The sequence below is a fragment of the Rhagoletis zephyria genome, unplaced genomic scaffold (genome assembly GCF_001687245.7).
Source record: "Rhagoletis zephyria isolate East Lansing unplaced genomic scaffold, Rhagoletis_zephyria_1.1 Rzeph_scaffold_01190, whole genome shotgun sequence".
Classification (NCBI taxonomy): domain Eukaryota; kingdom Metazoa; phylum Arthropoda; class Insecta; order Diptera; family Tephritidae; genus Rhagoletis; species Rhagoletis zephyria.
In genome coordinates this window covers 124,035-139,616 of record NW_016158274.1, presented here as the reverse complement: position 1 = coordinate 139,616, position 15,582 = coordinate 124,035, and the positions used below count along the sequence as shown (strand labels likewise).

Here is a 15,582-nt window from a genome sequence, read left to right as displayed (position 1 = left end):
TGCTGCACTAGCCATTTTTATTTCTTCTGCAAGTGCTGTCAAACTAATCGAGTGTTGCCGTGTGGCCCTGATCGTGAATTTGTGCAAAATGACAAAAAAATAGTGTTGAATTAAATATCAAAAATGCTTGAAATGTATTATTTTGCTTAATATACTTAATCGTAAAATTTTGGTTTTCACGACAAATATGTTAATTATAATCTATATTTTCTCGCTTTTACAAGAGAAATAGCAAACAAACGACAACCCCACCGCCCATGGTTGCATTTTAGTATCGAGAAAGATTACCAGAAACTCATTCGCTGTGTGAACAGCCAAAAAGCGATTTCAGAAATTTTTCCTGCAATTCGCCGCTCGGAAATAAAAACCTCTTTCGAAAGACACTTTCCATGCAAGGTGTGACTGCTCATGCAACTGATTTCTCAATTTGCCAGCCTTTCCGAAATTTATTGCATCGAAATATATTGCCACGTCTGACACGCTCTTTACAGAAGCGAAGTACAGAACTTTTTGTTCTCTTCATGGCCTTTAGTGCTCGTAAAGAAAACGAAGAAATGTGCCTTAGCCCTAAGGCACAGCTGACATTTCATCTTTCACTTTAGTTCAGACATGTTATATCGAGCAGAGATGCATTTATTTTCAACCTTACAAAATACTAAACAAATAAATATAAAATTATTAACGATTAAAACATCAAACTTTTTTTTGCAACATTTCATAAAAAGCAGTCGCAACATTGTTAATGTCGAGTTATTTAAACCTAAACTACGCGGAAAATCATTAGCGAGGGCGCTTATTCAATTTCAATATAGGTCCAAATTTTGCTAGTTTAATCTGCTGCGCAGTTAATGCAACACTGAGCAATAAAGTGTTAGCACGTCATTAGTTTTTTTCTCCAATTTGATCGTGTGTGAGTGCAGAGAAAATTTTCCAATTTTTTTTTCAATTTACAAAGAACTCAAGTGAATCCTGTTTAAATTTTCGTAATTATTTATATTTTTAGAATGAGTACGTGCTTTTATATATCGTAAGTTTACTGAGTTTTGTATTTTACTTGTATTTAAAGATAAGGTTCATCTGCAATTTGTTTGTGCATGCAGACATGTTGTGCATTGAAAAGCTCGAAGTTTCAGTAGACTGCAATAAATACCATTTTGTAGCTGTAGAATAAAACAACGTAATGGATCTAAAATTGTCAAGGAAGTACCTGCTCGGAGAATATTTTAGTTCAAAGTTGTTAAATCTGTGACCGGGAAGAATAATTGTGCTCGACCGATTAAACTCAAACCATACGGAAATGGGTGTGCTGTGTATTTTAATGAGTGCTATTCCTACTCGTATCCTTACAAAAACAAAACGAAAGTCATAACCAGCACCGTTTAATGTTTTCGTTTCAGAGGAACTGTAATTACAGCATAAGTTAAAATCGTTATGGAAAAATTTCCATTAAAAGGTAGCAGAGAGATTGCAGCTGAAGGGAATAGTTACATTACGGCCTATCAGTCGGTATTGAAAAAGGTAAGTCGTACGGCCATTGTATGTAAATGTATTTATGTGTGTGTAAAGGTTTGTGTAGGTGCACCTAATATGATAAAAGGATATTTTATAGTACCTATAACTAAGTTATTGTCACTCAGAAATTTGTTTGTACATAAATAAGATCGTGGACATTTCAAAAAAGTAGGTTAAGTCAAGGCATATTTGCTGTTTTTCCTTGGGCAATGATCGGGATCCGGATAAAAAATTTGCACGCAAATGCAACAACAACGATATGATCCTGACAGAGATCTGGTTCAATTTATGATCCTCTGTGTTTGCTTCACGATTTGGTAGCACTGACAAATAAATGTATACACAAACAGATATTCTGCTATTTGTTTCTCTTAGCTTGATTCAAATAAATCGCCTTTATGTTAAATATTTAGTTAAGTGAATATTATTTCATTTAAATGTACTTTTCCGCATTTAGCGAGTTCATTTATATATAAACTAGCCGGCCACGGATGAGCGAGGGTTCGCCCCACGCTGAATGTATGCATATGTATGTACATTTACGAATTCGGAGAAAGAAATCATATGTCATCATGTACTTCGTTTATTATATACTTAAAAAATCTTGTCTACATCCGTTCAGTAGCGTGGTCAAAATATCTCGCCTTTGCTCTATACTTTGTATAGAAGATAGTAATTTTTAATAGCTGGCAACCCTACTCAAAAAAATAGAAAAATAAAGTTTTTGTAAATGCGAAGGCCATGCAGTTTCATTTGGTCTCTCATTTTTTTATCCAACGAACGAGAAGATCTTAGAGTTTTTAAACAGGTGGAAATCCTACTCAGAAAAATAATATATTATTACACATCTTGAGGCTAAGGGCCGGTTACTCAAAGTCTGGTTAACACTAATCTGCGGTTAAACATCGTTACCGACGCCTTCGACTCCATGCATATAACAGGGAGTCGGTAACGTCGATAACGATGTTTAACCGCAGATTAGTGTTAACCAGACGTTGAGTAACCGGCCCTAAGTCTTTTTATTTGACTGACGGTGCAGTACTGACGCCTACGCTTATTAGGATTGAATATAGTAACTTTTTTAACAGGTGGCAACCCTATTCAAAAAATAAGACATTAGTGATTTTCTAGAGACCAACCCCTTTCATTTGACACCGCAGTTTTTGAAATCCAACGAACAGTGCGGATCTTATAGTTTTTTAGACAGGTGGCAACCCTATGAAAATTCTAAATACAAAAGGTCACTCTCCTATCGATACAGAGAATACTAGAGAAAATCCCATCTAAATCCGTTCAGTAGTTTACGAGATTACCGCCGAGATATGCCACAAGAAAATTTTGAACTTCCTTGTTTGAGAGCACCGTTCGCTCGATTTTAATGAAACATACACCAATTTGAAGGATATACGCATACTTTGTTATACAGTTGTCCACAAAATAATAGGAGTGCGATATTTTGACCAGTTTTGGCTATTTGTCTTTTGTTTATTTAATGTTAATTATTTTTTTATAAAAGCCTAGCTGGCTATACAACAAACACCATATAAATTCAGATTTTAAACTTTGTATAAAAATTATAAAAATTTTGCAATTTTTCACCCAAATTTCAAACTTTTTAATCAGAATCTTTAGAAAAAATTCTGGTATGCAGTTTTGTAGCACATTCAATTCTAGTCTGAAGAAGTGCAAGTTTCAAGCGGCTAAAAAATTCCGTTGATTTTTGAGAATTTTTTTGGTTAAAGGTGTTTCACGTTTTTTCCATACAAAGTATGTCGACAATTTTCTTTTATATGGAGGACACTGCCAGCAAAAAAATTGCCAAAAATCAACGGAATTTTTTAGCCGCTTGAAACTTGCACTTCTTCAGACTAGAATTGAATGTGCTACAAAACTGCATACCAGAATTTTTTCTAAAGATTCTGATTAAAAAGTTTGAAATTTGGGTGAAAAATTGCAAAATTTTTATAATTTTTATACAAAGTTTAAAATCTGAATTTATATGGTGTTTGTTGTATAGCCAGCTAGGCTTTTACAAAAAAATAATAAACATTAAATAAACAAAAGACAAATAGCCAAAACTGGTCAAAATATCGCACTCCTATTATTTTGTGGACAACTGTATATCAAAAATATCTATCTGTACTTTTAAGTGGCAAGACTGTAACAAATAAATTAATAAATAAATATAACTTCCTCTAATCCAGAAAAGTTAATCCCGTTACGTACTGGGTGTGGCATCTGACATACAGATTAAAATGTGAAAACCGATATCTCTAAAACCAATTACGCATAAATGCATAAATTGTAAATACCCTACTTACGCCGAAAAATGGTAGAAATTGAAAAAGGGAACGTGGCACCGCCGTACAAACAGAAATTCCTATATCGCTTATTTCTGCAACCGATTATGCTAACGTGCTGACATTTGGCACAGCTACATATCGTCGTCTCAGAAAACGGATGTCGAATGTTACAAAACACGGTTTTGAGAAAATTGACTTTGAAGTTTAAGGTCGAATTAATCCGAAACTGTACGGTAGATTTTTGTAACTTTTGAAGGAGACGTAGTTGGTGTTATTAGTTTTGATTTCCCATATTTTTACATTTAATATCTCTTAACGTTAATGAGAAAATTTACTTTTCATTCCGTATACATTTGTCGTAAGTAGCGTTTACTCACCACTTTGTTTTGTCCACAGAACATACGACAATAGTAAAGTATCTATTTCAACGACGATGGCATAATTTGATGAAAAAAACAGACATATTTATTAAATAATGATTACTTCTTAGAAAAAACATAACAAAAACATAATCATGTATTTAATAAAAAAAATCTGTACATCTCTTATGCTGTAAATATGTTACGAACATACGTTTTCTTTATATAAAAACAAAAAACAATACTTAAATTCAGTCTTTTGTACATTTTTATCTCTTTCATTTCATTGGAGACTCAGTGCAAGCTAAAATTTAAAAATTTAAAATTTTAAAATTAGTTACTTAGTTTAATTTTCAATTTTAATTGTATCGTTATATTAGGGGACCATCCAATTGTCGTAAGTTCAAAGTTTTGCGATACATACGACAAATGTTTTATGATTAAAAAAAGATTACATTTGTATGGGAATTTGTCGTATGTGCCACATATGACAAACGTTTTATGATTAAAAAAAAGGTACGTTTGTATGGGAATTTGTCGTATGTGACGCATTTTCAGCACATACAACAAAAGGCATACCCAATCATTAATATTATGTAACATACGACAAAATGCGCACGAAATATCTCAAAAACTAATGGAGATATAAAAAAAATGGATTGCAGAATTCGAAAAAGCATGTCCAACTTAGTAAATCTGCATCAAAATCCCAAAATCGTGATTTTGCACATTCGTCATCCGTTTTCTGAGGCGACGATATGTCATTAATACCTTACTTATCGCAAAATGTGGCAGGTTTTGGATAAGGGGGCGTGGCACCTCGCATACAAATTTCACTTCTCATATCGCGTATCCCTATAACCGCTAATGCTTAGATTCTAAGATTTAGCACAGCTATCAATACGGTATTTACGGCAAAAAGTTGTAGATTGTGGAAAAGGGGGTGTGGCACCTCCCATACTGAACTATTCATATCGCTTATCTCTGTAACCACTTATGATAAGGTAATGGAATTTGATACACCTACATCTGTATCCATATAAAAAGGAAAGAATTTGTTGTTTTTTGGTGCAAAGTTTTTTAGAAGGATCAGTGTGGTTGTCTTCCGATAGGTGACGCAGGGATTGAGAACTATCCTAAGAAATCCTATCTCAGACCATTATAATTGAAGAACGTATTTACAGTCTGAATTGGTATATGTTACCATATTAGTCAGTGAGGAAGCGGTAGGTATCTCATCGCACCATACCGACATATTCGCATATTTTTTATCAATGAAAATCTAGGTTCTTTTCTCCGTCTAATTTCGAAGCTACTGAAGAATTTGGTTTTAAATTTTCCTGTAAATTCGCTATACCTTTGGTGTAGGACTTCAAATTGTCATTGGTGACAATCAAAATTCAGAAGTATATGAAAAAATGTTGAATTTCGACAACTGGGCGATACTAGTTTTTATAATTTCGTCTTCCTTGTGCTAGTGGTATATAATTATTACTGATACTGAGCTGGATAACCCAAGGAAACACAACTATTAATAGATATGCCTTGGGTTAGGTTACATACATACATACATACCAGGGCTGGGACAATTCGGATATTCTATTCGGATACTCTTATATACAGATAAAAGGCGAGTATTACGGATATACGGTTAGTATCCGTTCATATGGTTATCCGAATACTCTTAAATATTTGAACGGATTTGTAAAATTATTCTCAAATTTACCGATATATGAAGTGGTCAAATAAATAATAGAACACTTCATAATATTTTGTTTCGATTATCCGGATATCTATACACTATTCGGATATCCGGATATTCGAATTATTTAAGCAGATATTCGATTGTCCGGATTATCCGGATAGAACACCCTATACTTAAATACAGTGGCGAAAATATAAATAGAGAAGAGACATTTTACCATTCTTTGGCTATTTTGATTTCATTTATTTAAAGTTTATTATTTTTTTATGAAAGTAGGTTGTTATCTAACAAAAAACATGTAAGTCACAATTTCAAACTTTGAGCGTGTGTGAACCTGGCGCGTGTGTTCGCGGCGAGTAAATTTTTGACAAGTATGAGGTGAATAAAATTTCCGTAGCTCATGAGGCAAGGCGAATTTATATATATATGTCATGAGGCTAGTGAAAATTTTGGCAAATGTATAGAAAATTTTGACAATCGCATAGATTGTTGATGTGCAGGGAATAGATTTTTAGGACCTAAAAACCTATAAAAAATGCAAAATAAAATAATGAACTACGCTAGAAAAGGCAAATAAAAATAGCGAAATAGGCAGCAAAAAGAGCAACTAAAAAGACAAAAACCGAAAACTAACAAAAAAAAACATATTTAGTTCCGAAATGTTTATTTTACAAGTTTAAAGAGAAAAACTATGAACTAGTTTCATTATTTTAAAAATTTCTTTGAATCTTTGACTATTTGCCCCTTCGAGTTTTTAACTCACACAACTTTAATCACTATAGTTGTAGTAACATTGAACCACGAAATTCATTTTGAAGCTCTCTGGCAGCATTTTCATTCGATTTTCGCGAAAAAAATCCTTGAATGTACTAAACGTGCGCTCGACGTGAGTTGATACAAGTGGCGCCCACTTTAAATATGGAACGTTTAAAACTTTCATAATATCAGGAATAATGGCTTTTTCCTTGCCCTTTACAATTAAAGGTAGAAAAGGCAAAAAAAGGCAACATCAAATGTGTATACATATGTGGGATCAAGGAAATCTAAATCGTGGACATTCTTAATCGAATATACTCTATCTCTTTAACAGAAAAAAGGCAATTTCCATAAGATCCGTTCCTTGTTGATGTGTGCCATTTTTCGTTAAATAAAAGCTTAAATTGATGAATTGCAATCAATGATGGTAGATGTTTTCTTAAAATATTAATTTCACTTCAATTTGTAATAGTTTATTCCGCATAAATCCGCGGTTATCAAAAATTTGCTGCTGTCAAAAAAGGTTTAATTTCACACAGCAGATTGGCGAAACTGTCTCGCCATAGTAAAAATATTATCCAACAGTTTTCCCCGTAGAACTTTGTTACCTTTGTACAAAAATTAGGAAAATTCGATAAATTTACCCTGCAAGAACAGTGACAATCATATGACCGATAATATGACGGACAATCCTAATAGAAATACTCGTCATTACTTTGTATGAAAGTTTCTATAAAAATATTAAGGGTAATGTGTAAAATTTTATGGAAAAAATCGTATACCTGCGAAGCATCAATGATAACNTTGAATGTACTAAACGTGCGCTCGACGTGAGTTGATACAAGTGGCGCCCACTTTAAATATGGAACGTTTAAAACTTTCATAATATCAGGAATAATGGCTTTTTCCTTGCCCTTTACAATTAAAGGTAGAAAAGGCAAAAAAAGGCAACATCAAATGTGTATACATATGTGGGATCAAGGAAATCTAAATCGTGGACATTCTTAATCGAATATACTCTATCTCTTTAACAGAAAAAAGGCAATTTCCATAAGATCCGTTCCTTGTTGATGTGTGCCATTTTTCGTTAAATAAAAGCTTAAATTGATGAATTGCAATCAATGATGGTAGATGTTTTCTTAAAATATTAATTTCACTTCAATTTGTAATAGTTTATTCCGCATAAATCCGCGGTTATCAAAAATTTGCTGCTGTCAAAAAAGGTTTAATTTCACACAGCAGATTGGCGAAACTGTCTCGCCATAGTAAAAATATTATCCAACAGTTTTCCCCGTAGAACTTTGTTACCTTTGTACAAAAATTAGGAAAATTCGATAAATTTACCCTGCAAGAACAGTGACAATCATATGACCGATAATATGACGGACAATCCTAATAGAAATACTCGTCATTACTTTGTATGAAAGTTTCTATAAAAATATTAAGGGTAATGTGTAAAATTTTATGGAAAAAATCGTATACCTGTGAAGNCTTTGTTACCTTTGTACAAAAATTAGGAAAATTCGATAAATTTACCCTGCAAGAACAGTGACAATCATATGACCGATAATATGACGGACAATCCTAATAGAAATACTCGTCATTACTTTGTATGAAAGTTTCTATAAAAATATTAAGGGTAATGTGTAAAATTTTATGGAAAAAATCGTATACCTGTGAAGCATCAATGATATAAACATTGGTCACAAATGAATAATCATGCTTGATGGGATCTTAGGCAAATCACACTTGCTATAAAAGTGGATCAAATATGACTGATCACAATTGATCTGACTACTTCGGACTTTTTCTGGCTATTTCTGGGAGATAAGGAACGCAACTTATAATGACCGAATGACCAATTGAACTAAAATGTCGGTGCTGCCACATAATAAGGTTTTTTTTTAATGATTTACCGAAGTAAAGATTTTTTGTTTCGCCTTAGGCGAAAATTTGTATACATGTGTAAAAATTTTCATTATTTATCAAATTATCGATTTCTATGAAAAACGCGCCGCAGGCGAAAATTTGTAATACAAAATCGCCCGATTTTTTATTAACTAATTTCATTATTTATCGAATTATCGATTTTTATGAAAAAAGCGCCGCAGGCGAAAATTTGTAATACACAATCGCGCGATTTTTTATTAATTATTTTCATTATTTATCGAACTATCGATTTTTATGAAAAAATAGCAGCAGTTGAAAATTTTTAATAAAAAATCGCATGATTCCAAGAAGTCAGAATAGACGAGCTCCTGGTTTTACAGATAATGTCGATGTCGTCGGCATCTGCCAGCAATTGTACGCTTTTGTAAAAAATTGTTCCTGATTGTTTCAGTTCTGCAGCTCTTATTATCTTCTCCAACATCAGATTAAAGAAATCAAATGAACGGAGTCGCCCTGTCTAAAATCCCGTTTGGTACCAAACGGCTCGAAGAGGTCTTCCCCAATTCTAACGGAGCTTTGGCATTGCTCAACGTTTATTTTACATAGCCGTATCAGTTTCGCGGGGATGCCAAATTCAGACATCGCGGCGTATACCCCAGCAAACATTGAGCTTAGTTATCGATTAGAGAATGATTGGAGAACTAGCCACATTCTCCAATCTCAAACGTTAGAGAACGACTCGGAAAAACTATAGAGAATCATAGAGNGGCATTGCTCAACGTTTATTTTACATAGCCGTATCAGTTTCGCGGGGATGCCAAATTCAGACATCGCGGCGTATACCCCAGCAAACATTGAGCTTAGTTATCGATTAGAGAATGATTGGAGAACTAGCCACATTCTCCAATCTCAAACGTTAGAGAACGACTCGGAAAAACTATAGAGAATCATAGTGATCTCAACAAAAATGGGACATAGTTCCCGACTGGGCAACATATTAATTCTAATCGAATTCTAATCTTGATTTCTAATGGGATTCGAATGTGAATCTCAAACTGGTGTTTTGCTTTATTAAATAAAACGCTTTGTTTGTAAAATTTCATATTAACTGTATTTGCAATAAAATAATAATGAATTATTTGAACTTAAAAATGATTTATGACACTGCACGGCAAAATCAACTTTTTTTCTGGGTATTGGACCAAACCAATTTTTTTTGAGAGTGAGTCATAGGTAAAAAGTGATTTTTCCGTTTTTCGAAGCTAGCCTCCGAAATCGAGCTATGGGCCTTCGAAGTTCGAAGTTTTTTTTGTGCAAGCTTATATTACAGGTGCTATAAGGGGTCAAAGTTCAGCTCTTCGAAAAATTAAATTCCTTATATTTCAAACAATTTTGAACAGATCTTTAAAAAGTTTACATTGTTTAAAGGTGATTTACCCTCTTTCTTCTGATATGCATATTTGTATACTTCGAATATAGAAATTTTAGAAAAAACACAATTTAAATGAATAAATACCTTTTTATAAAACTAACCGATTTTTAAACAATTGGTATCGTTGGAAAGATGACTAAATCGTCCTTCTTCTTATATGCATATTTGTATACTTCGTATATAAAAATTTGAGAAAAACAAATTAAATGGAAAAAATCCTTTTTTTTTAAAGTATTTTAAACAAAAAAATTACCAACCGATTTTTATAACGTTAGTATCGTTGTAAAGGCGATTAAACCCCCTTTCTTCTGATATGCATATTTGTATACTTCGTGTATAAAAATTAAAAAAAAAAACTCATTTAAGGGAAAAAATACATTTTTTTATAAAAAAATATTTTAAACAAAAAATACTAACCGATTTTTAAAAANAAAAAAAAAACTCATTTAAAGGAAAAAATACATTTTTTTATAAAAAAATATTTTAAACAAAAAATACTAACCGATTTTTAAAAAAATAGTATCGTAAAGGCAGTGAAACTCCTTTCTTCTGATATGCATATTTGTATACTTCGTATATAAAAATTTAAGAAAAACCACACTTAAAGAAAAAAATAACCTTTTTTATAAAAAAAAATATTTTTGACAAAAAAATTACCAACCGATTTTTAAACAATTGGTACTGTTGTAAAGGCGATTAAACTCCCTTTCTTATGTTATGCATATTTGTATACTTCGTATATAAAAATTTTAAGTGTTTTTTCTCAAATTTGTATATACAAAGTGTACAAATATGCGTATTAAACGAAAAGGGGTTTAATCGCCTTAACAACGATGCCAATTTTTTAAAAATTAATGGGTATTTTTTTTCTTTAAAAATTTTTTTGATAAGAAAAGTTATTTTTTCAATTTAAGTGTTTTTTCTAAAATTTTTTATTCACGAAGTCTACAAATATGCATATCAGGAGAAAGAGGGTTTAAGCGGCTTTACAACGATACCAACCTTTTAAAAATCGGTTAGTAATTTTTTTGTTTAAAATATTTTTTTATACAAAAAAAGGTATTTTTTCCTTTAAATGTGTTTTTTCTCAAATTTTTATATACGAAGTATACAAATTTTCATATCACAAGAAAGGAGGTTAAATCACCTTTACAACGATATGAATTTAAAAATCAGTTCAAAATTTTCTGAAATATTAAGTTTTTAATTTTTCGGAGATCTGACCTTTGTCGCGTTATAGCGCCTGTAATATAACTTTTCACGAAAAAAGTAATATACCATATAAATAAGAGCAAAAGGCGGACCACGTCTGTATTTTTACTTTTTTTGCTTTTTACGTGCAATAATTAAAAATAATTGTTTACCAAAGGTCCAAATTCGAACTTCGAAGGCCCATATCTCGATTTCGGAGGCTAACTTCGAAAAACTTTTTTTACTTATGACTCAATCTCTTAAAAAAAAGTTGGTTTGGTCCAATACCCAGCGGAGTGCTGTACAGTGTGATTCATTCATTTGGAATATCGCTTATTTACATTTGTTTGAATCTACGTTGTTTCTCAAATGGTTCTCGAATCGAACTCTAATGTAGTTCTCTAACTTCGTCATCGACTCGAGAACGATTAGAGAATCCAAATTTCTCTAACGTTAGAGACTGTGTCTGCTGGGAGGCAACTCCTTTTAGTGCTGTCGAAAGCGGCTTTGAAGTCGTCAAATAGGTGGTCAGTGTCGATCCTTTTCTTGCGGATCTTTTCCAAGATTTGGCGTATTGTGAATGTCTGGTCTACGGTAAATTTGCCAGGTTTAAAGCCGAACTGATAAGGCCCAATCAGTTACGTGTGTCAAGTTAGCATTACATTTTTCGAAATTGGAAAAGTTAACTACGGCATTAATTGTAGCTTTTTTGTGGTAAATTTGTTGTGGAAAGAAAAAAATTGTAGCTCTCGTTTTTTAAGAAAAAATGGTATGTAGTGTTAAATTGACACCATACACCTAGTCGATAGAATTGAGCTATCCAATAAGTTACTGTGCCATTAATTGTAGCTTTTAACTTTAAAATTTGTTGTGAAAAGAAAAAAATTGTAGCTTTCGTTTTTCTGGAAAGAATTGAGTTGAAAAATTTAGTATGTAGTGCTCACTTGACACTATGCACCATTGACGACAGAATTGAGATATTGAAAAGGTTACAAGGGAATTAATTGTAGCTTTTTTGTTGTAAATTTGTTTTGGAAAGAAAAAATTTGTAGCTTTCGTTTTTTAGGAAAAAATGGTATGTAGTGTAGTCAAGTTAGCACCACATACCATTTTTTCTTAAAAAACGAAAGCTACAAATGTTTTCTTTCCAAAACCAATGTATAACAAAAACACTACAATTAATGCCGTAGCTAACTTTTCCAATTTCGAAAAGTGTAGTGCTAACTTGACACACGTCAATCGGTTCGTTGATAGTGGGCTTCAGTCTTTCACACAATACACTCGATAAGACCTTGTAACCTATGCTTAGAAGGCTGATCCCGCGATAATTGGCGCGTATGGTGGGGTTGCCTTTCTTGTGGATTGGGCAGTTAAATTCCAGTCGTCGGGGATGCGTTCATCTGACCATATTCTGCATAAGAGTTGATGCATGGCTTATCAACTGGGGCATCGACTCCATCGTCATCAACTGGGGATTCGGGTTCATCTTCTCCACTACTTTTAGTGTTGCTGCCATTCAATAGCGTGAAAAAGTGTAATTAAAGTTCTTACAGGAGTTCGCCTTGGTCTTGCCGTAAGTCGCCTAACTCTCTGATAACATATTCCGGCGTATTTCCTGTCGGTCAGCATCTCAAGCTCTACGCACTCACATATTTCGGTCTATTTCTTCTTATTGCGGCAAATGAGTCACGCTTCCCTCTTCAGTTCCCTATAACGGTCCCACATGGCTCGCGTTGCGCCCGATCGCATCTTGGCCCTGTAGGTTGGTTGGAACTTAGTACTACATAAATCATGCCCTGCGATGTCGATCAGCCTCAGTGGAGGCTGAATTTTGTGACAATTGCACCAAGGATCCCTCCTTGCCCACCTTGACATTGAAATCGCCAATCACGATTTCGATATCGTGTCGGGGCAGATCTCATATGTATGCTCAAAGCGCTCATAAAAGAGATCCTTGGACGCCTGTCGGGGTACGGGCGCAGATGAGCGAGATGTTGATGAATTTCGCTTTGATGCGGATTTTGGCTAGACGTTCGCCCACCGTGGTGAACACCAGTGCTCGGTGACGGAGGTTCCCCCACCAAAACCCCATCATCGAATTTGCGCTCGTTTCCATGACAACGCAAGGCTCCACGCTTACCTTACCTTGCCCCGTCCATCGCTTAGGCGGTTACAACGCCAAAAAGAAGAAGAAGAAACTTTGCAGCATAAACGCAGTCAATCTTATTTGCCAATAACTAGATCAAGAAAATAAGTATTGTTTTATGGTATTATTTGCTGCTTTAGCGCAAGATGGTTATATATCAGGCAACATCGAATACGAATTTTTGAATTTAGTGTAANGACGAAAAATAAGAATATTATAAATTTTTGGAAAATGGGCGTAGCCACGCCCACTTATGGATACATGTGTATATCTTGGTAACCGCTGCACCAATTTCTTCCAAACTTGCCACAGTTGTTAGTCTTGCTACAGCATACCAAATGGCCGAAAAATTTTAAAATCGGACAATAACCACGCCTACCTCCCATATAACGGCAATTTGGAGAAATACGAAATTCTCGATAAATCAGTAAATATTAAAGCTAATTTACTCAAAATTGATGCTTGCAGCAATTCTTTTCCAAGAAATACGTTTATGATAAAATTTGTGGAAAATGGGCGTGGCACCGCCCACTTATGATCACATATATGTATCTCGGTAACCGTACCAATTTGTACCAAACTCGGTATGATTATTGTGCTTGCCACATAGAAGCAAAACGTTGAAAATTTCCAAAAATTTATAATATTCTTATTTTTCGCCTAAAAATTATTGTAAATATCAATTTTGAGTGAATAATCTTCAGTAGTTACTAAAATATCGCAGTTTTCGTATTTCGGAATTACGACCACTTTTCATATAATGGCAAATTTCAGAAATGCTTGAAACTTCAATATTTCGAAATTTAAGGACGCTAATTTACTCAATTTATACACACCGGCTTGCCATGTAGCGGTACTTGCGCCGGGTATTTAATGTTCGGCTCCGCCCGAACTTAGACTTTCTTACTTGTTTACTTCGTGTTTCTAGCAGTAAACGGAATTTCGCAACGTTCCGAATAAAAAAAAAAAGATTTTCCGTACGTTTCCAAGGCATTTGCGTATAATTTTCGTCACGAAATTGATATCATAAATTTTGTGTTTCTAGTTCAGCTTTCGTCACTCGAAAATTTTACCTCAAAGAGGTGTTTTATTTGATATCAATTACTTTGGGGTAGTAAATTTAAAATCGACGAAAATACAAATAATAACCTAAATGTTTTATTTTTCTCAAATAAATTGCTAAAAATATTATCTAAATCTAAATTATGTATTCAAATCGATGTGTCTACTGAAACACATAATTTTTCGAATACGGAATAAAGCGAAAAAGAATGATCATATCCTTTGTATTCGAAAAAATTAAAAATTAAAAATAAATATGAGATATGATAAAAACTTATGAACTTGGTACCAACTTTGGATACAATAAACAACTGTATTCGTCTGATAGTCTCGTAGTTTATTTTTGTTAAGATTTCTACCGGGTGTGGGGCGCACACATGAGCTTTTTTTAGGAAGTTTTACTTCTTTACTTCAGAGGCAATTTATACAAGTGAGTAGTAGCGGCACATTGGGTGAACTAAATGCATTTATACATACATATTTATGTACAACTGTAGGTAATATTGTACGCGTCTTCCCAGGTTGGTTAAGTGCGGGTGATAAACCCATGTAGCATAGTTAAATACTGTGTACATACCTGCAATTAAAATGCGGAAAAATGTTACAATTTCGACATGTGAATGAAAAAAAGTCTAAAATACACATAAATTGTGGTTTCCAAGACATGTACGAAGTGATTAGCACAGCTGCATCCTTCAACTTGTCAACTCGCGGGAAATTCCCCGATTTGCAGAGAATTTCGGTTTAAGTGGCAATCGAGGAATGGGCAATTTTTTTTCGGGGAACTAGATATGTTATTTTTATATCTTGCAGTAACCAAATTAGACGGATATGTTAATTTTTAACCATTTTACCCTTTTTGAGCGACATTTTTTTCAATTTGAATAGCAATATCTCCACTACAAGAGTTTTCCCAGATATAAGCTATATACCAGATGAAAGCTAAGGTTTTGGGCCAGATGTGGAAACTTAAAATAAAATCGACTGACCAGTTTTTGAGCAAATGACCGAAATGTATATTTTCAGCAGCCCGATTTTTAGTTTTCAGGCGGTAAAGTTATGACATATTTATATTTTATAAACACAAAAGATAGCGTTAGATAGCTTGTTTGAAGACCCTTCTACTGATATCCACACCAATCCTGGAACAAAACCTTCTTAGTTTTTTGTGTGCTTTAATTCCTGAAAGTTTGAACAAAATTAAATGAAGGTACGTACAGACGCCA

The 15,582-nt window shown here is 33.5% G+C and overlaps 1 protein-coding gene across 5 annotated transcripts in view; it reads left to right on the top strand.

Moving 5' to 3' along the window:
* The first annotated feature begins 847 nt into the window (after positions 1–847).
* The window catches only part of ClC-c (chloride channel protein 3), a 33,094-nt gene continuing 18,359 nt past the window's right edge, over positions 848–15,582 (top strand). The window contains exons 1-2 of one of the 5 annotated variants that reach the window (XM_017616370.1): positions 848–1,008; positions 1,398–1,518. In XM_017616370.1, the coding sequence (XP_017471859.1) occupies positions 1,432–1,518 (87 nt within the window). In that variant the 5' untranslated portion in view covers positions 848–1,008; positions 1,398–1,431. Of the gene's footprint in view, positions 1,028–1,073; positions 1,302–1,397; positions 1,519–15,582 lie in introns of those variants that run through there. The other 4 variants (XM_017616369.1, XM_017616373.1, XM_017616371.1 and 1 more) reach the window with 4 other exon arrangements.